Source organism: Mugil cephalus, chromosome 17 (assembly GCF_022458985.1).
Source record: "Mugil cephalus isolate CIBA_MC_2020 chromosome 17, CIBA_Mcephalus_1.1, whole genome shotgun sequence".
Lineage (NCBI taxonomy): Eukaryota > Metazoa > Chordata > Actinopteri > Mugiliformes > Mugilidae > Mugil > Mugil cephalus.
Window position 1 is genome coordinate 8,617,424 of NC_061786.1, and position 26,433 is coordinate 8,643,856.

General features: G+C 44.1%; 1 protein-coding gene across 1 annotated transcript; it reads right to left on the minus strand.

Annotated features, from left to right (window-relative positions):
- Positions 1-93: 93 nt before the first annotated feature.
- Positions 94-26,418, minus strand: si:dkey-157l19.2 (uncharacterized protein KIAA1522). Its single transcript, XM_047611546.1, has 8 exons — positions 26,150-26,418; positions 17,848-18,166; positions 6,156-6,302; positions 5,983-6,026; positions 5,738-5,873; positions 5,336-5,437; positions 1,365-5,135; positions 94-1,027 (listed from the first exon to the last, which is right to left on the minus strand). Exons 2-8 carry the CDS (start codon positions 18,140-18,142, stop codon positions 963-965), a joined length of 4,560 nt encoding a protein of 1,519 aa, XP_047467502.1. The 5' UTR covers positions 18,143-18,166; positions 26,150-26,418; the 3' UTR covers positions 94-962.
- Positions 26,419-26,433: the final 15 nt, after the last annotated feature.

A 26,433-nucleotide genomic window follows, 5' to 3' on the forward strand; every position in this document is an offset into this window, starting at 1 on the left:
ACCAGCTAGGCCATATCGATGTTAAAAATAGAAAGCACCAGCAAACATCCACGCAACAACAATCCTAAGAAATAACAGACTCCTCAGTCAATATGACCATTTGATGCATCCATAAATCTTTATTTTTTTCTTTATAGGTGATTTTCTTACATGTCTAAAACCAGTTTGAAATATAGTTGAACACAAAAATATCCCACAGTTTGAGTCATAACTGCGAGGAAAGGCATTGCCTCCTTTATCAGTAACTAAAAACAGCAGAAAATCTGCAATAATGATTCAAACATTTATTTTCTGTGATGGTGTCATGTGCATATATAGCGTAGAAACAATAAAAGTGATGTGGGATTTCGAGAAAAATAAATCTGATGATTGTGGAGCTATACAAACAAACTTGATAGATAATGATGACGATAGGAGAGACTTTCTTTGTAGAGACCCTCTTCTGAACGTGACAGAAAAATAACTTAAGATAATTAATATTTCTTTTAACATATATAACTGGTGTGGAAACTCTTTTGGGAAAATGTACAGAACAGGACTCTGTAGAACAGATCCACCATTAATGGATATGTTAAATATACATCATGTTGCCATATTTACACATGAGCGCCCAAAAGTCCCATTGTTATGTGAACGGACAGAAAGCTGACTCAGCAGGACACCAGTGGTACAATCACTGTTTGACAGTAGAGGGCGGTATACTCCCATCTCTTGCAACAGTAAAGCTCAGAAGACGATGTGGCAAAGAAAATATATATATAGCATTTGCTCTTTTTAAAATGCAAAATTCGTACTTCAGAAAATCAAGTCCCACACCACTGACATCAAATTCAAATGACTTTTCAAAAATCAAGTTCCTGAAATAAGCATCTTGTCTGTCCACATCCCTCCCACACGCAGTTTATCCTTAAATTCAGTGTTTTTCCCCAAAAGTCCTTCCCAGGTCCCTTTAGTCTTTGCAATCACGATGATGATGTTTCTCCTCCTTCAACAGTACCATCTGTCCCATTGGTTTTCTGTGTTGCATCTGAAGTTGGAAAAATGGACAAAATTAGTTTAATAGTGTCATCCCTGATCTCTTTCACTCCTCTAGTACTTTTGGTTGAGGACCAAATACCTGCAGTACCTCACCCCTACATTGTGTTATGTGCTAATTAGAACGTGTTATATGTTAAATTGCTGATATATATATATACATATATTCTTCTTGCACACTTGCTTGTAATTATAATATTCACCTTAGACTATGACATGTATGTAATCTATCTGAATATAAGAAGAATAGCCTTATAATACTGAATGTGTTAGCATGCTAAAATTAGCATTTAACCCCAATCAGAATACAACTTCCCAGAATCTTTTACCTTTGGTACTCTCTTTTTGCGCTTCCTGTCCTGCAGTTCGCTCTGTGTCTTCATTGGCCTCAACCTCCTTGCCTCTAGGTTTAGGTTTCTTTGCAACAGGTGGGGGCACCTTGACTTCCTTCTTCTCCACTTCCTCTTTTGTGACAGAGGAAGCCTCCAAGTTCTTCTGAAGGTCTTCCTTGGCCTCCGGCTTAGTGTCAATCACCACTTTCTTGTTACTCTTGGAGAAGATAAAGCTTGCAGTATTGGTAGGGGACCTTTGGAGATCCAAGGGTGATGTTGCAGAGTGCACGCTGAGGCGAGATGAAGGGCTCTCTTTTGATCTGGCAGCTGTCCTCAGGCGAATGGCCTCCTGTAAGTTCATGGAAGGAGAGGTGGCCATAGCAGGAGGGGACTTTCTCACAGGAGAGGTGGCTGTGGATGTAGGTGGAATCACAATGTCACTGGGCAGAGTTGGTTGTGAATTGATAATGACAGGTGGGGTAGCAGATGTAGGAGAGGTCACAATCAGAGACTTCCTGATGGGCTTTTGAGGAGCCTCATTACTGGCAGATGAGGTTGGGACCTGATTGCTTGGCTGCTGTTTCCTCATTGAAGCCTCTGCCTGTGGTTGCTCTTCAGCTGTGGGGGGCTCAGGGCTGTTGTTGATGGACCGCAGCTTGACCGTCTGCAGAAGGGAGGGGGTGATAATGGGAGAGGGTTCCTCTTGTACCACGGGGGCAGATTTCTGCTCTAGACTTTCATTTTCTGTGCTTGAAGGACTAGGCTGAGGCTTATCGCTGGCAAGACCCTGCAGTGGTAAAGGTGGGGGTATAGGAATGTTTATGGGTGGAGAAGGAGCAGGTTCTTGAGCCTTTACGGGTGAAGGAGTGGTTTCAGGAGCTGGTGGCATTGGGTCTTTAGACGGAGGTGAAGGGGAAGTTTCCTGGGTTGGTGGATCATCAATGTTCGGGGGTACAACCTCAGGTTGATCCTGAGGCGGAGGTGGAATACTCTGAGGGGGTGTGAGAATACTGTTAGGTGAAACTGGGTTAGTTTCCTGCTCTGATGACTGGGGCTGTGACGGCAGCGGTGGAGGAGGGGGAATACTTTGTGGTGGAATAAGCTTGCTGACAGGTAAAGCCTCCTCAGAGGACTGAGAGGCATCTTTAGGAGGAGATGGAGGAGGAACCTCTGCAGAGGCCTCTTTGTGAGGCAGAGGGGAGTCACGGAAGACCGGTGGGGGTAAGACTTCTTTGACTGGTGAATGAGCTACTACTGTAACCAGTGGTGGAGGGACCTCTTTGACTGGTGAAGGAGATGCCACTTTAATACGTGGGTGGGTGGTATCTTTAACAAGTGGGGCCACATCTTGAACCACTACAGCAGAGGATTCTTTGGGCCTTACAGGAGAAACCTCTACAGGTGGAGGTGGAGAGATCTTATTTGTGGTGGGTGGCGAGACTGCTGTAGTAGGTGGAGGTGGAGCTGTATATGAAGGGGGAGGAGGGATATTAGGGGGCGAAGGTGTGATCTCCTGAGACTTACTGGGTTTCTGTGATTCTGTTTCTGGGATCACCTTAATACTTTGTGTTTTCACATCTGATGGATGAATGGATGACATTTGTGGCACCTGATCATCTAGGTCTTCCTCACGAAAGGATGGGGGAGGTGGAAGAGGGAAATCTATCTCATCAGACCCACCTAGGCCTGCCTGTGCCATCGGAGGAGGAGGTGGGGGCCAGGATGACTCAGGGGATACGACTTTCACTGTTGTACCGGAAGAACCTTCGATGGTTTGTCTGGTAACAGACTGGACAGATCGGTGTGCTATAGGAGGAGACGGTGACGGAGAAATGCGCGCTAACGCAATGGCAGGTAATGTATCCATTTTTGTCTTTAGATCTGTACCTTGGGTGGGTGTGTTCTTAGCTTCCTCTTCTTTCCTGGCTGTCAACCTTTCTTCACGTTTCTCTACAGTCTTCACTAACATTCCATTTAATATATCACTTACTCTCGCTTTCTCATCTTTACCACTTCCTTCCAAAACTACATTCTGAGCCTGTCTATCATTGCTCTCTATCTGAACCTCCGCATTCACTATCTGACTTTCTTGAACTTTCTTTGCATTCAGCATATCTATGGATCCATTGGCTGTCTCCACTGTCACAGCTGGTTTTCTTTCTACCACCAAGAGAGAGCCCTCTGTAGATACAGAGGGAGATTGCCTCTGTTGTCTCCTGTCCTTTGGATTCCTCTTTATAATGTCGTAAAGGTTATCAGGGGCCGGGGGCCCTAAAAGCAACTCAAATGACCGCTTGCTGTGAGCCCATACCTCGGGAGGAGGAGCTGGAGGTGCATGAACTTTAGGTGGTGGAGGGATGTTGAAAAGGTCTCTTAAGGTGTGTACAGAGGGGTTGACACTGACTGTGTTAAGTGAGTTAGACTCATGTTTACCAGGGAGTTTAGTTTTTTCAGGAACCTCTAGCTGAGCTGGAAGGGATGCAGCTGAAGCAGAAGAAGCGGACCCAGGAAATAACCTCTGAAGTTTTGCTAAGATGCCTTTCTTGTGCCTTGGCGATGAGTTGGGAGGCTGTGCAGAATGCTGTGGGGATGTGCCATCGTGGCTGGAGTAGCCACTGGATGGGGAGATTTTGTTTAACTTATTTTCCTTGAGAGGTTCCGTTCTATCTTTCTTAGCATCCTCTGTCTTTGGTACCTGCAGCTGGGATTTGAAGGGACTGAATGACCTTGTGGACTCATCCAGAGAACTGGTGTCAGCATTGTAACCAGGGCTGTCCATAGGCATGGAGGGAGATTCCTTTTCTTCATCTGGGGCTGGGATACGATGGGGAGAAGGTTCTCCTGAAATGACCCTAACCTCTGCCAGATCACGTGAGCGCCGTTTCATCTTGCTGTGGAGGGAATAGGAGCGACTTGGAGGAGGAGGAGCCCTCTTGGACTTCATGACAGAGAGGCTACGCACAAACTGCCCATCTTTCTTTGCCTCATCTCCCTTGATAATGAGCTTGCCATTGGCGGTATATTTGGAAGTATTACTATTGGAGGAGGGAACACTATTTTTGTCCTCCTTAGACGTAGCTTCTCTATTCTGACGAATATTCTGGTTCGGGGTACTGCTTCTTGAGATGGTTGAAGAGTCAGATACCAAGGTATCAGAGGAGTCAGAATTGCTCCAACAGGAGCTGTCGGACAGATTGGGACAGTTCTGGCGAGAGGCGGAGGTTATGTTGGAGGCTCTGGAGGAAGTGGTTCTGGCTGAAGATGCTCTAGAAGAAGCACGGGAGGGAGCTGGGCTGGGCAGCAGCAGGCTGCTTTTACTGACAGTGCGGACACTGCTACGACTGCGGCCACGGCTGATTTCCACTACGTCGATAGATGGTGGCAACACAGCATTGGGAATAATCTTTGACAAGTAAGCAGCCTGAGGTGACATGGACATGACAGGGCCTGGTGACTCCTGCTGGAGGCTGGACTCAGTGGTCATCCAAGGAACAGCTAAGGAATGAGGCCTCTGTCCACCTGTCAAATCGGGACCCAGGCGACGCAGCAGGTCGAGGTCGTCCCTATGGCCAGCATGGGAAGAATTGAGCTGCTCTATAGTGTTTTTGTTGAGAGGCTGGATGTTGTTCATGGCCTGAACGCCAGCTCTGGCTCCCATTTGTGCTTCTGGCTGTGGACCATCAGTGGTGGGACTGAAATTATTTTCACCATTACGAAGCTGTTCCTCGTCTAACGTTTGAGTGGGTCCCCAGATTGATCTGTCCAGGCCTAACAGATGTTAAGGTGAAGACAAAATTAGTAAGATTGATAATTAAGAAAGTTTTTCTTTCAGAATTAAGAAAAACATCCATGCCTTTTTTTTAGACAAGCCTCTGACATAATGTCTCTAGATTCCACTACGTTCCTTTTATGTAGTGCACATGAAAAACAACGTCAAACAATAATACGCAGGCAGATTGACTGCATACCCAGCTCTCTTTGTACATGACGGGGAATACCGGCAACAGTCTTCCTGTGTCTTCTCCTTGTCCTGGACTTTTCTGACTTTTTCAAAGGCGTAAATGTTGATCCTGGACAGGACATAAGAGGAAAGAGGATGTGACACCTAAATCAGTGAAAATGCTATGAATTTAATATGCTTACATTTCCAGATTACCTTATATTTTTAAGCATTTCAGAATCTAGAATACAGTATGTCAAAGCAAAATCTCCCATTTGATATCTCAGAAAGCTAGGGATTCACAACCTTGTTTTAAATAACCAACAATCTGAAGTAACAATGTTTTCAGTTTAATATCATAAATGCCAATGACACTTATGCAAGTGGTCACGATATAACAATCGAGTGTTTTGGCTCACAGTTAGCTTACCTTGCCTGGTGAGACCAGAACGAGTGGATCTCGTGGACATAGATGATTGTACAGAGACAACAGAAGTTGTGTCAGCAATGGTGCTATCTGTCACAAACCCGCAGCTTTCCCCATCTGTTTGGACAGTCATTGCCGACTGGCAAAAGGAAAAACAACATTTTGTAGGAAAAATATTTAATTATAAGTCATACATTTACTGTGAGTACAAGAAAACTGAGAAATTCCCTGTGTGACGTAAGACTTACAATTGTGCTTTCATTGTCCCGGTACTCCACTCCATTATTGGTTTCTGCAAAAAGAATAACACTTAATTCTGCAAATCCCTGGCTGTGATTATGTCCTCTGTTACACACCCTCTTCTGCAATATGCAAACAGCAATCAAAACGTGTGAGGAACAACTCCTGTTTAATTTCGTACCTTCCTGCTGCATCATTTTCAACCCTTCCAGGGCCTCAGAATGGAGGTCCTCCAGGTACTTTGGCCTGCTTGCTTCAATGAACACATTCTCCGGGAAAACCGGAGGTGCTGGGGTCTTGTCGTCATCATCATCTCGCTTTGAGACAGCTTGAAACAGAGAGGGGGAGAAGAGATCAGGGTGGATCAACTCAAAGCTCTGTGTTACTTTAACATTGGATAAGGGGGCCATATGGACAAGAGGAGAGCATTCAGGTGTCTACTGTCAGGAACATTTAAGTACCACTACGGTAAATATATTTGAGCGTTAACGCATGAGAGTGTGTTTGCGAATTAGAGAAGCTGAAGTCAAGTCCCACTTACGTGAGATTAAACTCCAGTGACTTTTATAATGACTTTAAAGAAGGATTATTAAAAAAACTCGTCTGCAACATTTGCCCAGTTTATACAGCTAATTGAATGAGAATCAATTGGATTCAATTGCTCTCACATCTTTTTATTATTATTATTATTATTATCTACATGAATATTACACTATTATTTTTTATGAATGTTAGCTAAAATTTATAAACACTCAGGAGCGATTTGAATCAAGAAACTACACAAAGTCATAAAAAACTGATGTACTGTAGCTTCAGGTTACTCGGCCTGCGGCGCCCTCACGCCTCCAGGTCACAGTCTAGGATCAATGAACTGACAGCCTGCCAAGACGCTTTTATGCAACAGTGACAGCTGCTCCACATTTAGCTACCTGTGGTGCTCTACTTTCCGCACTGTCACTGTAAGACCATGCTGAAATTAGCCTTGACAGCCATGTGCTTAGTGATCGCAGCTAATTTTTACCTTCTTCTCCTGTAACAGTATTATGGCTGGTCATATTTCAAATCCCTTTACATAACGCTACAAGCAGACAATGATTTTTATGGTTCACTGTGTAACGACCGCGAATGACCACACTTTAATTACTTTACTTTTATTGCCGGTCTTTGATCCAGCCCATCCTGGTCATAGTAAAGATACATTAACTGTCTTGGCGGGAGCAATTACCTTGACTCATAAACCTATAACACCAGTCTAGTCACAATGATTTCATTGTCTTCACTCACCTTTCCTCTTGAAAACTGTTGAAAAGCAGTAGAAATCAGCCCTGGAATTATCAGCCAGAAGCAAAACCATCTTATATCTTATGTGTAAAAGTGACCCAGGAGTCCACCAAAACCACGCCCAAGCTGAGTTAAAGCAGATTCAGATCTAAAGGTTTAGTCGGCAGTCCATCAGTTCAAAAAAACACCCTGGAATGATCACGGCAGGACGATTATGTTGCTTGTTTGTGATGAGGCTGTTTTTGTCAGTTTGAGTCCATGCAGCGCAGAGAAGGACACCACAGCCAATAGTCAATCAGAGCTCAGACGCTAATCCTTAGCCTAATTCCTCCCATCTCACTGGTGCTGTATCGTCCCCCCCATCAGAGCTCAACGAGATACCCAGCATCCTACTGTTGTTCCCCCATCTACAGGCATGCTTGGCCCGGATTGGTCGCTCAGGACAGAGGTCAAACTGAAATCATGTAAACATTAAAGGAAAGAGGGAGCTGTTGTCAGGGATTTGAGATGCAAGGACATCAAGGGGACCTCCCTCGAACTTGAGAGGTCAATAAATAACCGTGAATAAATAACACTATGCAGCTTTGTCAGATTCTCTACCATTTTCACCACAAAACTGTAATAACATAGTATTTTTCTACACCTATTTAACTTCACCGTTTTGCCACAAGGGGGAGTAGGTGAATTGAAATGCTCTAAAACAAGATTGAAAACATGTTTAAAAAGAAGCCTGAAGCTCCACCGCACATGGTGCCGCATGTGAAAAATGTTCTCTGTTCTTTCCATAGACATTAGACATAGAAATTGTCTCCGTGCATCGAGAACAAAGACAACAACACAAAAATTCATTTTTTAACTGTCAAGATCTGCCATCTAAAGAGACACACAAAACACAAACTTTTTTCTTTTTTTTTTCTTTTTTTTTAAAGTTGTTATAAATTAGTGTTGTTTTCTTCAGTTTTTATTCTTTTTCATCGGGACTCTTTAAACCCGCCTGTGACTAAGGGATTCGTTCACTTCCTGGTGTGCTGAGCAGACATGACATGGAATGTACGACATGTGAACGAATGGAAAACATTCCCATGGTCGTGATCCTGCCGAGTGAGTCAGACAAAAGCAGTTTGAAGAAAGAATAAAGGAGCCAATCGCATGTAATGCTACCTCGTGGAAACAAGTAAAGAGAGGATGTTTACAGTCGCCGGTAAAGCCGCTGCTTCAGCCTACAAACAGCTGATGTGCATGTGTTAGGTAAAGTCAGTCTAACACTTATCTATTTACCGTGACTAAGAATGGAGTGGCGGGTGGGGCACGGCTGAGCGCTAATGAGGTGCTCATATTATCTCTGGATCTGCGATTGCTTTGTAATTGTGTCCATATTAAACACTGGCATAATAAAGACACCATCTGTCACTGCTCGACTGTGCGGAAGCTGGACACATTAATGGGCTGGTAGTGATTATGTATTAACCTAAAACTGATGTTTACATCTAGCGTTTGGACAAACACAGGAAATTATGTAATAAATGCGTCACTGTTTCATTCAAATATCAGACTTCACCTTCGAGCGAGTAGAAAAAATGAAAAAAAAAAACATATAGCATTTAATGACATGGAAATAAAATAGATTTTAAGTAGAATATTTTAACACTGAGCATCTGTCAAGTCGGCTGTTTTGGTAAATTCTCTGGCAGTAAACCAAGACAGGGCTCAGGAAATATGTTGCATCACCTCATACTGTAAACAACTGGCGTACAACACATGTGTTTGCTTTATTGTTGGGATGTTTGCACATAATTTAGGATTATTTTTTAGGTAGCAATTTCATTATGGTGCATGTTTCAAGCAATACACAGGAAAAAAAAAACGACCTCTGCTTGCAATTGGATAGTCCGATCAGAACTATTTTTTGCACACAAACCCACTTTGTGTGTATGACTACGTACAGGCCCTGTCACACAATTTGACTGACTGGGCCATAATCAGTTCCCTATGGAGCGGCTCCAGAACAACTTTCCACCACAACAATTTAGTGGACAGGGGAAGTTCGGACTGGCTTCCACGCTAAAAACAGTTTGCTAAATTTAATATATGTAATAAGACAGACAAACAAGCACTGAAATGATTCTGCCTAGAAGTTCATGGGAACACACGCACACCTCTCATCCCTGCCCAAACTTGCCCCTCTCTCTTGTTTTGCACCGCCAGGCAGACAACCATGCAGAGACATTCTCTACAGCTCTGAGGGTGCTGTCTGCCAGGTGCTTAAGCCTCTTTAATCAGCACAAACCAAACTGAATGGACTGTGATAACAGTGGGAAAGGGCTAAAGGCTCACTGTTTCTCTCAAAGCAAGCATGGCCGGCCTCGATGCACTGGATACCAATGCATCCTGTCCACAGCTCATCTGCTGCACCGACTGTTTTCACGCTCTTGGTTTTCAGTGAATTAAATATAAACATCGCGGCTGAAAGAAAGGAAGCAGGATGTGTAGTATGACAGGGACCACAGTCCAGGTAACAGATACACCTGCATCATGTGGCACGCAGGGTTACACTCTGCTTCCCTGTCAGACAACACAATTGGTACCAGCATGTATCGGATGCCACCAAAAATAGATATCACACAAATGCATGCTCGCTATTTCGCAGGTGGTCACTTTTTACACTATAGCTAATGCCACTGCACAGTTTTACATGTGAACCACTCCGCCTACTCAGCGCTAGCTTCATAATGATAGCCTTCAAAAGGTTTAGCCATAAGCAAATCACAAATCAAATCCCATTAAAAATATGCACAAATAGGGAAAACATCCAGGCCTGCTGGTGCCTGTTTAATGTAAACACACATTTGCTACAGGATCCTACTTATGTGATAATAACAGACAGTTATAAGTAAGAAAAGGGCTAAACATTCTTATTAGTGTAATAAGAGTGAGGAGAGACACATCCGTAAAATTATGGGCGTACAATGCATAGCATGTTGTTGCTTCAAGTCTTTTTTTTACTTCAAAAGGGTCATGTTTAACAGTTCAGAAACTGTTGGTTGCAGCAGCTATTTATAATGAAAATTGGTTACAATTATAACTGGCAGACAAGCAGGTAAGATGCTGATGAGTGGACTCAGATTCAGAAAACTTTATTTGTCCTCGGGGTGCAATTTAAGGTGAATGCGTGCAGCACTGATGTGCAAAACGAGACACTTTTAAAGAACAAAAAACAGAAACTTTGCTATTAATGTTGGCACATCAAAACTTAAAATACTAATAAAACCTAGAATACGAACAACACTAATGCCAGGTGATGAGTTATAATGAGTTACTCTTGAGCCTTAGCTGATAATGTTGTGTTTATTGCCTATTAGCAAATGTTAGCATGGCTGCTCAAGCTCAAGCAAACGTAGCTCGATGCACCACTCTGATTAAAACTGCCTTCAAATGGGAGCTTGTTTACCATGTTTACAAGAAATGCCCATAGGAATGTGCTCCTCTTGATAACCACAATCTCGAAAGTGGAAGGTACACAAGTTGTGACACGTTTGATGACCTTTTCAAAGATGGCGCCCATGAAAGCTGCTGGAGTTGGTTATACAGCACGGTAATTTAGTCGTAGAGTTTTCTTCAAAATCTTATATCATGTCTGAAGAAAATGGCCGGGCGCTTTCATTATGCTTTCACATTTTCTACTTACCCTAGTTACCTGCACATTGCTTGCTAAATTGTTAGCCTATTAAAGGCAGCAGAAGACCAGTCTCACATAGCTGTGGTCCGTAGTTTACCAATAAACCTTAGTCATTAGAATAAATGAAATAATGAAGTAAGTCCTAGTAAAACCTTCATGACACCTCTGAGCAATAAAACAACAGCCTGTGCTGGCGTAAACGGAGCGAGTAGCACCATTATATACAAGCAGAGATCAAGCTTATCACAGCACCAGTCCTTGAATGTTTCCAGAAAGAACTGGGTGTTCTCAGCACTGGATATAAATGTAGTTTTTCTCTCTGTTTGCACTTTAACTAAAGCTTAAAACCAAACAAAGTTATCTTAAGCGAGGGTTAGAAAAAACCTCTGCTATCTACCATTGCTCCAAAACAGATGAATTTAACTGCAGAAGTCGGCGACTCAGTGCACATACTTATCAGCCTCTCTGCAGCTCTGCCACAGTGCGTTGGCAAATATTTTCCTTTCGTGACAATAGTCTGTACAGCCGGTGCAAGGCCGCAGCAACATATCGGCATATCTTGACAATGAAACAATGTATGATTTCATAAATAACTGTTGCTTTTGGCAGCCCTGCTGAGTTTGGTAACACTGACACCCGACATTAGAAGAGTGCAAAGAATAAAAGGAGCTCGATGAAATGACGCTCACACCACTCGCACATTATTTAGATGCGACTAGAGGGCAAACTGGCACTTAGTGAAGCTCTCTTAACATTTGAGTGACCTAAATATGATCACTTCTGTCATTTGGGCGTGGTAACTCTTCACGTATTGTAATACAATCCCACTAAATGCTGGTAAAACCCTGTGATTACATGTAAGCATTTGTGAAACTGTTTACTATACAGGCAGTCAACTACAGATATTCCCACAGTCAGCATCAATAAGATTCTTACATAATACATCGTATCATCATATGTGTTTGTTTCAGTTGACTTTTTAATATAATGGAGATTTTTAAGTGACAAAGGCTGTGTCCCTTTCTTCAAAGTATCGCCGCAATCGACCCCATCCTTTCTCCATTACGGGGTTTTATTTCACACATGACGAAATCAACAAGCACTTCTCGCATAAAAGCTAAATAACAAGAGAATCTTTGAGAGCGAAGCTTCTCCCTGAGGCGACAGTGCATAAAAAAAAGGCAGCTGACGACTTTCCTCCATGAAAGGAAGAAAGTGAAACTCAATCACAAGTCAGTTTTCTCAAACCTGTTCTACTGCCCGTCATTGTTAATCTTTCATATGGTGTCACTAAAGTCCAAAAGTGTTGCACTGTGCATTGTTACAGAAACTTTTTTTTTTAATGAATTGGTCTTTGGCTACGGTAAAACAAACTGGCATAATGTGCAGTATGTGTCCATTTCACTCCGCACAGTTACAGTGTATATATGATGAACAAATTGCTGTGCACGGTGTGTTTACGATGTTTTCATTCACTCCTCTAAATGAACAATGGGTCTCATTCACTGACATACATACAGATGTTTTTACTTTGTGCGCCATGTCATTGTACCATTGGATTCATGAGACATGAGGTGAATCCGAATAAATTCTAAACTGACATCCGCTTCAGTCAAATGTATCCGATTCACATCCAGCCTACTGCCACACCCCTATTTCCTCAAATAAGAAAACACCTTTGCCTAGAGGTAATGATGAAGAAGGTCGTGTTGAGAGAAGCGTGGCCCCTAAAGCAAAAAGAAAAAAAAAAAAAAGCTGAAGGATTTTACAACTGAAGAAAGTGAAGCCAGAAATAGGCTCGCAGTTTCCAAGTGTCTCTTCGAGAGTGAGAGTGGTGGTTAAAAATATAAAAAGCAGACTCGGGCTACAATAACTGAGGAGGTGAAGGTTCTGCACCCTGATGATATTGTGGTTGGGGTTAAAAAAACAAATGGTCTGACATTGATGGAAAACAACAGACCAGTAGAAAAAGCGGGAAACGGATGGAAGACAGGGACCACCTCATTTGACAGCGATGATAGCACAAACATTCATGAGTGGTATTCTTCCAAGAAATGAGAGTTATGACTTCCAGCAAGGACTTTCACCGTGAGGTCATTGCTTTCAGTTTCCAAGACGAATGATGTAAGGGTTGCTTTTTTATATAAACTAATTATAAACTAATAATAACTAATTATACATTAACAATTTGTGTATCCTTTATTTATTTATATATTTGAAAAAAAAGTACACTTTATTCATTTATTATTCTTTTAATTCTCGTACCATTAACTGTATACACCGATCAGCCACAACATTAAAACCACTGATAGGTGAAGGGAATAACATTGATGATTCTGTTCCAGTGCGATGAGAAATCTGGTCCTGGTATTCGTGTAGATGTTATTTAGATGTGTACCGCCCACCTAAACATTGTTGCTGACCAGGCACCCCCACCCCATAGCAACGACACTCCCTAATGGCAGCAGCCATCCCCTGCAGGACAATGCTGCTTTAGAACAACTCAAAAAATATAGCTGTAGAAGCTTTAGACTGGGCTTCCAAACTGATCAAGTATCAGTGTGATACTCTGGAACAAGCCTGACCCACAGAGGCCACTCCCTTCAACCCACAGGGCCCCAAAGACTACCCTACCAACGTCCTGATACTTTGCGGCAGGCAAAAGGGAGAACTAAACAATATTAGGAAGGTGGTTTTGATGTTGTAGCTGATGAGTGTAAAGGTGCATAAAATGTTGTGCAATTTCATTTTTTGCCAAGCAGTTTTGTAGTTCTAATATTTCACTTGTCAAATAACAAAACAAGAGGATGAAATATATATTTATATATTTTTATTATATTGTATTCCCTGTCCCCTAAAATAAACTGCATTAAAAAATGCATTTGTGCGTAAATATGTGTTGTTCTGAAACTGTTTGCACAGGAACTGATAATATGAATCAATCCCAGATTCGAGTGTACTGACGTGTACAAACAGTTTCCTAGGCGTACACACTGTTGCTAAAGGAGCTATGAACTCTTCCCAACCCTAAATTCTGTGTTTCTTATGTCTACATTAACGCAATCCTCCTGTGCACCTGTAACGCAAACTAGTGTATATCATATAAAATCTGACCTGGTCACGGACCCATAAGCTCCACAAATGTGTCAAACAATCCTATCGAAACTGATGTCACAATGTTCTACACAACACTACTTTAACTGTGGGGAGACAGTCAATACGGTCAGGCTTAACAGCCCTGTTCACTTAAGCACAGTCTAAAACTAAATACTCAACAAAGGATGTGAAATTAAATGATTCACATGATGACATCCTTGTACTCTAGCTAAACAAACTCTATACAAAGGGCTCTCTATTTCTAGCTTCCTCAAAGAAATTTCTCAAAGCGGAGGAATGTAGGGAATCTCTGAGGGAGTGTTTATAGAGAACAGGTGACCTCTGAGCATACCTTGTTAGGTCTCTATGACCTAATCAGTGTTAAAAACAAGGGAATTCCTTTTAAAGCACATTATGATGGTAAGACGGAGAGACAGAGAGAGGCTAGCGTTGCCTAAGGCTGAAGGGGAATGACGTTGAATGACGGCATGGCATGGACATAAATCGCTCTCAGACAGGTGAGGAAATAACCACAACATCACCGTGAGTAAGGAGACAAATGGCAGAGAATAAACTTGGAAAGACTGATGATCTAGGCTGTATGACTCAAGATGACATGCAGCAAAGCTAACAGAAAGGACGATGCAGATTTGTCGGCTGAGAAGTCCAGGAGGCCAGGGTTCATCAACCCAAAGCCTGCTACCGCGCAGGTCCCGCTCTGGTCAAACTCCACGGTTGTTGTTTACAGAAATACATTTCCATTAGCAGATGGGGGAAGGTAAGGCAACACACAGTTTGATAATCGCCCCGACAGAGAAATCTCGACCAACCTGCACTGTTAGCGAAACTGAAAACAAAACGGTTTAACGTCTCTGCTCACTGTCTTTGACTCATTATTTGACGACGTAGTTTCATGTGAGAACAAGGATGTATTAGCAGGGTTGGGGCGGAGTTTTACAGTCCAAAGCTATGCATTGTTATTTATTTTCGGCATAATTTAATACATGGATGCCATTTTTTTTAAATCTTAGCCTAACTACATGTAGCTTGACAGACGGCGCTCTGTGTGAAACGGTGCACTGTTGAGAAATGAAGTCCCGACTGAAAGATAACCTCGATTTATCCTTTACTAAAATATGTTGGATTCATGTTAATGTCCATTTAAACAAACTAAAATTTGGGGTGGGAAATTAAAAAACATAAAAAATGTATATGAAAAATGTGAAATCACCCAAAGAGTTTGCGACCCCCCTGAAGTACCCCCGCAAACCCCCTAGGGGTCGCGGACCCCCTGTTGAAGACCTATGTCATAGATGTTCAATCACTATTATCAATGGCAAAGAAAAAACTATTTCAAAGTTAGCAATCTGCAATTATATTTACTTCTAACAATTAACTCATCACCATTTGGTATGCGTGGAGATTAGCTTAAACGCGTAGCTATGTTGCTTCTATGGTGATCTGTCTAGCATTTGGTGAATACAACAAGTTAAGACTTGCACTGTGTCAAAGTCAGAGCTCAATCTCTGATAGCTAGCCTAACGCATCCCTGACTCATTCATGCACATCCTCCCTTTGAGCCTCTCTGGGCAACAGTGTGTCGGCGCGAAGACAAACGGTTTGAGGCGAGGGGTCGGGAAAAAACGGAGTCCCTTGTTCCTCCTTCACTCCAACGGTCCTGGCATGGCTTTTAATTAACTGGCATGGTGCCCGCCATACCAGGCATGTATTGGGAAGGAGGCCCCTCTGGCATCAATACAGATCATCCTCAGGGGCTCAGCTGGAGGCATTCAATTTTCCAGGAAACTGTGCTACATCGCGCCCGTATTACACCTCTTCTAGATGCATTGTGGTAATTGCTGAGCTCCTTCTCAAATCAGAGGAGGCGTCGGGTGATCTTTACATACGCGCTGCGTTGATTGCCGAGGGCTCAACAGCAGCGTGTATGTTTATACTTGGCACTAAGTCACAGTTAATAGTCGTCATTTCTGGATTTACATTGATATGTTTCTGTAACCTTAAGGCCTACTGTCTTAGGGCAATTGATATATCATTTAAAAGTATTTACTATTGCTGGCTGCCATCACAGCAGTGTTTAGACATGGGTTCCAAAATATAAAACATCCAAATGTCATTCGGTAAAGTTGAGTGCGTGTGTTCAAAGTAGAATGAGGAGAATTCCTGACCTCTGCCCAACGTGGGAGATGGCCTCAAAGCCAACCTTGGCGGAGGAGAAATACCTTATCTCTCCTCGGAGTTTACTTTCTCAAACAGAACTCTTACTCTCACACTGCTGTCGTGACCAGCCCTAAGTAGCAGCCATGTGGCACAAAGATTGTGTAATGCAGCGCACGAACCAGGCTTTAGTGAACGCTGACGTGTTTGTCTATGCATTCATCATCTTCCAGAGCAACAGATGTGACTGAAGCGTGCCTATACATAATCATCCTCTGTTTTGGCTATTGTCTGACCGTATGCGAATGAATGCCTCCATGGAAATCCCCAAACACCCAACCCACTGAACTACCATGATCTGAGTTTCCACTACGAGAAGACACTGCAAAAAAAAAACACACACACACACACGCAAAAAAAAAAAAAAAAACTATAGGCGGAGCTTTTTCTGTCTGTAAGGTAATTAGCCCAGACTGCAGAAGCACTGCCAAACAAACACACAAAACAGCCCGGGGCAACTAAACACCGTTTGTACATTTGTGTTTTTGGACGAGCCGACTCTCTAGAACAGGGTTTCGCTCATGTGTGGAATGTTTCAGGTCCGCCTGCATTTGGTTTAAGTTCATATTGTACAGTTCCTGCACAGAGAAGAAAAAAAAAAAAAAAAAACGTGTTCACAAAGAGAAGACAGGACCAGTACTGTGCAGCACGCTGTTATATGAGTACACATCTACAAGCTCTAACAGGATCAGCACAGCTCTTGGAAAAGAGCGTTGCTGCAACTTTCTTGGTAGAGTGTGAACACTTCTTTTTGTTTTCTTGTGACATGCTCACTACATGTAGACGGTAGTTGTTGACAGTGTGGGCGTATGTTTGCACGTAGGTTAAAATGCACCTCGTCGCACCGTCCCCGTCCCGTGAGGAAGGTGGCCACGGTGCTGCCCTTTACCCTCCTTGCAACCTGAAGGCCAGGTAGGAGAGTGATGGTAGAGACAGAAGAAGAACAGGACAGACGGAGATTTCTTTTTTTTTTTTTTCCTCACAGCAAACAAAGCAGGCTCAAGGTCAGAAAGCAAGTAGGAAGCCGGTCTGTTCAAACATCCTTCCAGTGAGCAAACACACGGGCCTGGGTGGCAAAGCACGATATTCAACAGGTTCACAGCACTTCACTCCTACTCATCTGAGCTGCCACGATACTAAACTACACTGCTCAGCAGCATATTTTAGAGTCGTTTCCTACCTTCCATTTGTTCCTTTCATGTGAGTACAAACCATAAATCAACTGGCAGAAACTCACCTGAGATGGGGGAGTCGTCACTAATAAAACTAACTAAAATGTCTTTGTCTATGCTTTTTGTTTATGTGTCTGTCAGAGGCAACTTATCTTGACATCTTGTCACGGTAGGAAAAACGTAGGTGCATTCCATTTTGAGATATCTTGCTTTTGCGCATACTGTTCAAGGCTTATCAGGACATTTCGGAAATCATTAAAATACCTGGGATATCTCTAGATTTCTCACAAGTCAGAATGTCCGGCGTGCAATAAGATAATTAAGTTGTGTCAATCAATAAAAAACAACCATGCGTTGAGTGAATAAATCATAATTGTTGGTGTGTTTGACTAAGTTATTGATTGAGTTCTTACCATGACTGTTTCCCTGTGGATGGCCCTGCTTTCCCGCCTTGTGTCCCGCCTTGTGTCCTCCATGATGCCCAGCAGGGTGCAAAGTCAAGGCCAGGTCGAGCGCTGGACCCAGACCCGGGTTGTCCCTGTTAGCGCCGAGATCCTTCTTCTTCCTCCCCTTCAGCCAGCCAAAAGCTCGACGCAGGGAACGAGTGCGCTGCTTTCGGCTCCTTTTCCTGTGCTTCTCCTGGGCGAAAATCTCAACTACATCCTTGGGGAGGAGGTCCCCGAACCCCAGCGAGTCACGGTTTGACATGCCACCTCACAACGGCGCTATGCCCTGCAGAAATGAGAAGACGGGGAAAGGACAGGAGGCAGATGTTGAATTCAAATTAGTTTAACTTAACTTAGTGTTCCTACACGAAATAAACGTATCATATAATTACCGTCCGCCTTCCAAGTTTGATTTCATAAAAATCAAAGGGCCATTTATTCACATGCCTGTCCACAGTTCTTAATATTGGTGTTAAAGCTCACAGCGTGATTCAGAGCAGGCAGTCAGATCACACTATAAACACTATAAACATTTTACACATCAATCAGAGATTGCACAGTTAGACCTCTACACATGCATGTGTGCATACACCGATCAGCCACAACATTAAAAACCACCAACAGGAGAAGTCAATAACATTGACGATCTTGTGACAATACATGATAGAAAATAATGTTCTGCTTGGAAACCTTTAACCTAGAATTCATGTGGATCTTAATTCAGAAATGTAGCACCCACCTAGACCAGGCCGGGCACCCCCACCCCATATACCCCATAGCAATGACACGGAGGCAGCCTGGCATAGGCACACACACAAAAATGGTTCTAGACTAAACTAAAAAACACACAGCACAAGGTGTTGACCTGGCCTCCAAATTCACTAGATCCCAAACTGATCAAGTATCTGTGGGATGATCCCCAGAGGCCCTTCCCCTCAACCCATAGGACACAAAGGCTATTATTAGGAAGGTGGTTATAATGTTATGCCTGCCGGGTGAGAGCGTGTGTGTTTGAGTCTCCATGGGCACTGCTTATTCAGTTCAGCCTATTCAGACCCCCTCCTGCCTCCAAACTAAACTTCACAGTTCTACAAAGAAAGACCTGGCACCGCTCCCTTCATTCCATACCGTGGAGTCATAACTCACGAGGCCACACCCGTAAGCCCGTCATGAATTACTGCAGACAGGCGCACTACCACAAGCACAGAAGGAAGAGCAGAAGAACAGAAAAATAAACAACCACCAATCGCACAGAGGCGTTATTAACGAACAGAGTCCATTAATATATCAATGCAGTTTGTCCTTCTAGTTGTTTCACTGTATGAGCTCATCACCTTCCCTTTGCTTCCTTCCTCCACCTTTAACCTCGCTGAACTTCTCACTTTGAGGCACTTTTCCCAGCCTTCCACCTGGGGATCTCTGTGGCTTACACTGGGGTTCTTCCAGCTGCAATTTTTATTAGATACTTATCTCCAAATCACAGGCTCTAAGTGGGAACGAGCTCGTGAGATGACAGGAGTCAGCGCTTGTAAATAAGCAGACAAAGTTTGGAGGGAGGTGGGCGTCGAGTCAGAGGGTGAGAATTATGAATCTCCGGTGCAGAAAGTTAAAAAAAAAAAGAAAAAAGAATTTTGCTTGTCATGCCGCTTTTCAGCCGAGTGCAAACAACGTCGCAAAGTGATTTCTAGTAACGCGTGAGCAATTTAACTCAACATCTTTCAGACCTATGACCAGACACGAAACTTGAACCACAGAAACCTACAGTATGTCATGTTCTTGGAGCGTGACATTTCCAAGAAGCCTCTCATTATCAAAGTCCTGTGTAACGCAGAAAGAGGGAGTAAGAGAACTCCGGCTTGGGTGTATCACACGGAAACTTTTGCAGCAGATGTGCCTGTTTTGAAGCCAGATGTCTGACATGAGGTACTCCGGTCGTAAATGAACCTTTTTCACTTCCATTCAAATCTGTAGTCGGTGCCTCATTGACGGCAGAGGCGCAGACACGAGGAATAAACACAGAGCATGCCAGCGCACTAAAACTGGTGGGGTCTAATGCTACAGCTGCGCAATCCTGCATTCATAAAGCTTATAACCTTTATGAATTTATGATCTGAGGCTGCACTTTGTGGCGAGTTTGGTTAAGCGATAGAAAGGAAGTAAATGGCTTGCGCTAATATAGCACTTTTCTGCCACAGAGTGGTACTTAAAGAGCTTTACAGTGTTTACAGTCACTCATTCGCTAATTCACCACCCACGTTCACACAGAAATGGCAGCAGAGCGGCCACAGAAGTTGCTCCTGGCGCCCTGCACAGGGATGAAACCGCTTCTGGCTTCTGGGAGCTTATCCAGAAGATAAAAACCTTCTTTGGTTTATGAGCAGTGGCCGCATCCCCGAGTCTTTGTACGGCGTGACACATCCACTATCACGAATTCTTGGTAATTAGCTGAAAAGCAGAGTGTCGTTTGTTTTTCAAGTTAAAGTCAAAATCTAACGCTAACGAGTCAACGGCTTCATCCCGAGAGAGACGTGAGTGCGATGGATGCGATGGTTTTACTATACAAACATTAATGGCTATCCATCCTGTAGCTGTTGATACATTTCAGTGTCGGCGATCGCGCTAATACGGAAAAAGAATGGAGCTAAATCTTGCAAAGACACGTTGGCATTCAAAACTCCTGTATGGTGCATGAAGCTCAGTCTGAGAGGCTTAAGATGAGCACTTGAATGCTTTTCTAAACTTTAAACATTCGTGGGCGTTTTTAAGTAGTTTGTTATGTTAATGTAGACAGGCTGAATTTGTTATCCGTGAAAGCTCATCTGAAATAGAACCACGTGTGTGTGTGTGTGTGTGTGTGTGTGTGTGTGTGTGTGTGTGTGGAGCGGACACGCTGCAAGCAGTGAGTTGTAGTGAAAGGCCAATAACAAGAAAGAGCATCCATCTTCTCTTGAGGTAAAAGTACTAGGCCTCTCCCCGCACCGAGCCGTGTGTTTCTCCTGCTCCAAATTACAGTCATTTGGACATGACTAAGATTGGCTACAGTCTGCAACAATCAGACGCCTCTCTAGGGAGAATAGGGGCCGGTTCATTCATTTATAGCCCACGGGTTGCCGAGTGCATCGACTCCTCGTATTACTTCCATCTCAGACCTGACCAGAGCGAGGCCGAGAGCCCTGAGATGTGGTGGAGACCACCCAGCGCACCGCTCTCTGTGTAGTCTGGTCACAAAGAGTTGACTCATGCCACCATCGCTGCGGGTTACGCGAAATAACCTGCAATTTTCAGTTTTGCAAACAAATTTAGAGTGACGCACACGTTGGAGCCACTTTTCTGTTCTCTCTAAAAAAAAAAATAATAGGCCTTTCTGCCTCTCAATTTGCCCGCGGATTATTAAATAGTTGTTTAAGTAGAGTCCGCTTCCAGATAACGTCACAGATAAGTCAAGATTTCCTTTCTTCCTAACTAAAGCACCGACATCTTAATTACAGAGCTGCGCTATCGTCCCAGTAATCACCGAACTCCTGACCACACCTCTGGGTTCACAGAAGTTCAAACTACAAGCACTAAAGACGAATTTAACAGCTGATCATTTGAAAAGATCTGAAGCAGGGCTTTCTCGTCGATGCACACGGCGTCAGCGTGTAGCATACGATCGTGAAGATCGTGATCAAGCCATAAGCTGATTTGCATGCACAACAGCTGCGACGCCTCACTCCTATCTCTCTCGTTCTCTACCTCTCTTTCCAGCCTTGCCCCGTTCCTGCAGGAGCAGGCCTGTGTTCCAACACGCTGTTTGCTTATCCATTACAAAAGACTTCTCACAGGACGCACGGCAAACCTCAACACAGTGTGTCAATACCTGCAGCACTGGGTGACTGTGTGACACTGACAGCGGTGTGTACACATAGGCCCTTAGTAAACGGGGGGAGCTGATGATAGTTTACACAGCGCACCAAGATAGACTGGGAGACTCGGCACATTTTTTTATTGATTGTGTACCCCTCGAGCTAGATGCTGTGGAGCTCGAGAGCATACATTCCAGAGCAAATCTGGGTCTTCTCTCCACATTTGCACAGCGGGGCCGTCAAACCTAAAGCGCTGACACCTGCCTCGCCTACAGCAGAGGGCTGCAGCACCGGTTCGGCCGTAAATACGGGTTAATACACCGCAGATCTCCATCTTACACCGGGCTCTACTGAGCGTATCAGTGGCTGGTGTGAAAAGCAAAAGAGGCGCAGACAGTTAACTGCACACACCCTGAAAAGTTGTCCATTAAAGCAGAATCGCAAATACTGTAATTCCTGGTATTTATTTTAAACGAAATGCCTTTGAGGTGGGATTTGCTCCACCAGTTAATACGGAGAACTGGAATAACTCTCCTGGTTTTCAGAAACGTGTTTAAATATTTAAAGTACCTCAGTGAAGCGGTGAAGAACAAGGTTCAAGACATTTGGGGTTAAATGATACTTGATGCAACAAGAGTTGAACGACAGACCAATGAGACAGCCCTCAAAAACATAAAGTGGACTCACAGAGTTTTTTTTTATCTTCTGCAAATACAAGCCACAAGATTTTCACAGGTAGCGGTGTGGGCGACGGAGGAGGAGGGGGTGTGGGTTTCTGTAACTTCTGAGTGCGGTGAGTCACGCGGGGAAGCGCACGGAGCGCGCTCCGCAGCCTCGCAGGGGAAAAGGTAAAACCAGGAGGGAGTGCCGGAGATACAGACAGCCGCCTTTGTTTGAATTAGGACTGGCTCAGTTTATCCAGGAGGCCACTCTCATCTACGCCTGAGCCGCTGGTTTCACATGGCATGCCCCGCAGCGGGGAAAGGTTAAGGCCGGGCAAAACATGGTCAGGCTCCCCAAGAATGGGGAAATAAGAGAGATGAGATGGGTTGATTTTCCCGTTTTAGAGCGGGGAGGTTCCCGGAATACTCGTGACAGTAACAGTCGGTTTGGAAAATTGCAGCTTTTTTACACTTCACAGTGACTCTGTAAAAATGTCCAAGTGTTGAGCAGTGTGAAAAACTGGCGTTGCTGCGCAGCACCTGCAGGCATCAGTCAGGGCGTTGGCCGTCTTCTCCGGGCATTATCAAACAAAGGAGAGAACTGCTGCTGCTCAAGAGAAGACTTAAGCAGCCTTGTCTGAACTGGAACTCCGCACACTCATATGCAAACACTCACTCATACAAGACGTGCACGGTGATGGATAACAGGGCCACTATAGGAGATAAAACGGGAAATAGCGACAACTGGAACAAGGGACTGTGTGATATGATTCATTTCATGGCTGAGGTGAGCCACGCAAGAGTCATGAGGCTGAGTAAAGACTTCCCATCTTTAGGGACTAGAGCGCAATTGACAAATAAGATAAAAAGAAATAACAGCTCACGACGGTAATTTCACATCCAAGAATCCGAGCCCAGACGATTTCCAACAGTGGCAAAGGACCCGGCCTGAAAGTCAATCTCTTCGTGACATTATGTGGTGCCTTTGTTTGCTGCACGGAGGATACAGTTTCAGGTAATGACAGAGATGAAAATAAACACAACAACCCTGCAAGACAACAGTGGGACAACAAGAGCAAAAAATGCTATGAAGTTTGCCGATTTTGTAGATGTTTTGTGTGTGTGTGTGTGTGGAAATGAGTGGGATAGGTGGCACCACGTAGAGATCTGTGGATGTGGTAATGCAAGCTGCCGCACTGCGAGGCCGCCGTAGCCATGCAGCAGCTTGCCTGGTAAGAGCAGCAGCTGCATTCCTGAGAGATTGATAATTACCGACTCAGAAACCCTTCTTTCCAAATCTGCTTTCACCCCCCCGACAGAGACACACACACACACACGTCCTCCCCTCGTCTTGTTCTGCCTTTCGCCCCCTCCCCACTCTGCCCCCGCCACACAGCCCTCATACAGTGGCCTGGGAGACTGAGCCATGACAGAAAATGGATAATGGCCGGCACATGGGAGTCATTTTGAGATAACATTATAATATGTGGTTGTGTTGCCTGGCTGAAATTATTGTTCATTGTGTGTGTGTGCGTGCCATATTTTGCCTCTATGGAAACAGGACAGATTGAATCACAAAGGGAGGGACTGGAAGTGGGCAATATTGGGCAAAAAGACAACTTTTTTTTATTATAAATACCTAAGTAAAGTAAGGGTCAGTTCTTACAGCGTGTCTGTTTGAATAATACGAATGCCCTGGTGAAGGCCAATATGGCCGCATCGCGTTGGCCAGTGTACTTTTAACCAGTGTTTGCCATGTTTAAATAAAGTTTTTTGGTACTTTTTCTCCCACAGAGTGCCTTTGCTTTCTTATATTTTTTGATCACCTGTTGCAAATAGAGCACCGGAGGAAACAACTATTTTGAAATCTCCTGAGCGCTGTGAACCCTTTGTGTCTTCTTAGTTCCAATATCCTTCATTTCAAAAATGTTTAATCCAAAAAAAAGGATTAAAAATAAAAAGTAAAGAAACCCCTCAGTTTTCCCTGGGATGAATTCCAAGATGGCAGCCAGCAGCAGAGCGTCTTGTTTGCTTTGCTTCCAAGGGTTGCCAGGGGTCTAAGTCTGGACTGCGGCCTCCGTGGAGTTTAAGACCCCTGAACTGGCAGGTCAGACCCGGACAAAGAAGAAACCGTTGTGCAGCAGTCGGGACCAGCTTGCAAACACAGCTGGACAGTTGGGTTTAAAAATACATCCTGGCATCTCGGTGTCTCCCAGTCAAAACAATATCCTTTCAGTCTGGAGCTCTCTCAGTCTGACAGTCGTCCGAGCGGCCAGAAGTCCAAAAAAAAAAAAAAAAAAAGTGGCGTGGGAATAGACCAGGATTCTCAAAAAAACAGTCTCATGGTGTAAGTGGAGTAGGAGGTCATGCTTGTTTTGAACACTGTCATCGGCTTTTCCACGTCATTGATTACATTTTACAGAAGTGTCGATAAAGACCTGCTGATGAGTTGCTCATCAGCTAATCCCACTGATTAATAGCATACAGTGTCCCACTCATCAGCCAGGTGTTTCTCGTCACTGCAGGCCCACAGGACACACAGACATCACTCACACAGCGGTGAGTCTTTGTCTGTTTCAACATACTGATCGATGGTCCTGTTGCAATTCCTTCACCAGCACCTTTCACCTTTCCTCCACTGAGCTGTGGTGTGCGCAGCAGACACGTGTAAAGTCGAACCTACCTGGCTGCACCATTTTCCAAGACCTGAACACATCTTTGCTTTCTTCTGTCTCCACAAGCCCAGTGGCCACCTTGGTCTTTCCCCAGATTTTCGCTCTCCAGCAGGCACCGCCATACCTTAAGTGTTACATAATGCACCTGTAATCTCCAGGGGTACAAGCCCTGGCATAGCAGGCTGGTGGATGAAGGCGCACCAGTGCGCGACACGCCCTTTTTAAACAAATGGCACTGCCTCATGCAGCCTCACCTACCAGCACGGGCAAAGAGAAGTGAAATTAAAACAAAAAACAGCAACCAACGACCAACTGCTGCTGAGTTTTCAGAGAAGTTTCGATTTGCTTCCAGTGCGAAGTTCAGGGGATGCAGCAGACAAACAGCAAAAAAAAAAAAAAAGGGAGGGAGGGAGGGGGGTGCTCCAGTAAGAGGCCCTGGGGGTGGCCCTGTTATCTCTCTCAGGTTAATCAACAAGCAGTGGGTCCACATAAGACTGTTACCGAAAACTGACAAGTCACTGACTGGCTTAGATTAAAAGTACCAAGGTGTTAAGAAGTCGTTTGCCACTGGGTCAGTGACGGAAAAATACACAACACAAAAGTCCTCATTGTCATGGTCTCCACAGTTGAGAGAAGAAGCTCTAAAGGTCTTATGTTACCACTGCTTAAGATCCCTCAAGGCCGGCTAAGCAAATCTCCCACACCTAGTTTTCCATGCATGCCTTTACTCCACCTCCTGCCGTCCATTTGAGCCGGATTACCCTTTAGATCGCTGGGTTTGACATGTGGGGAGTGTTTTCTTTAACTTCTGGGCTAACTTTAAATACAGGTATTTGGTGTAGTCTATATCAGAGCAACTGACAGACCAGGTGACATGGGCTTCACTTTCTAAACACGGTTAAACGCTGATCCATCGATTCATTTTTAAAAGTTTTAACATATTTGCAAAAGCGCTATACATTATTTTCCACAACCTATCTCGGCGTCTGTTTTGGGAGGCTTTGCCAACAGGGATCGCCCCAAAACATGTAATCGTTCTTTAAAACCGAGACAGAGACGAACAAAACCAAAATGTTAATCAGCCCACCTTGTGAAACTTTTAAGATCCGGATGAGGTGATTCACCCACTCTCCATTTGAAGGGTCTTCCTGCTGCGCGCTTCCTCCTCAACTCCAAACTTTTCACGGTCCAAGGGAAAACTTCAGGTGAATCATTTCCGTAAAGTTAAAAAAGGGACGCTTCAGGAAACAAATCAGAATCCGGACTTGTTTCCCAGCCGTCGGTTCAGTTCCAGTTTTGTTGGTTGTCAACTAGACTTTCTCCCCTGCTGTCAGCGCTGGTTGTCTGCGGACTGAGCCGGAGAGGAGGAGG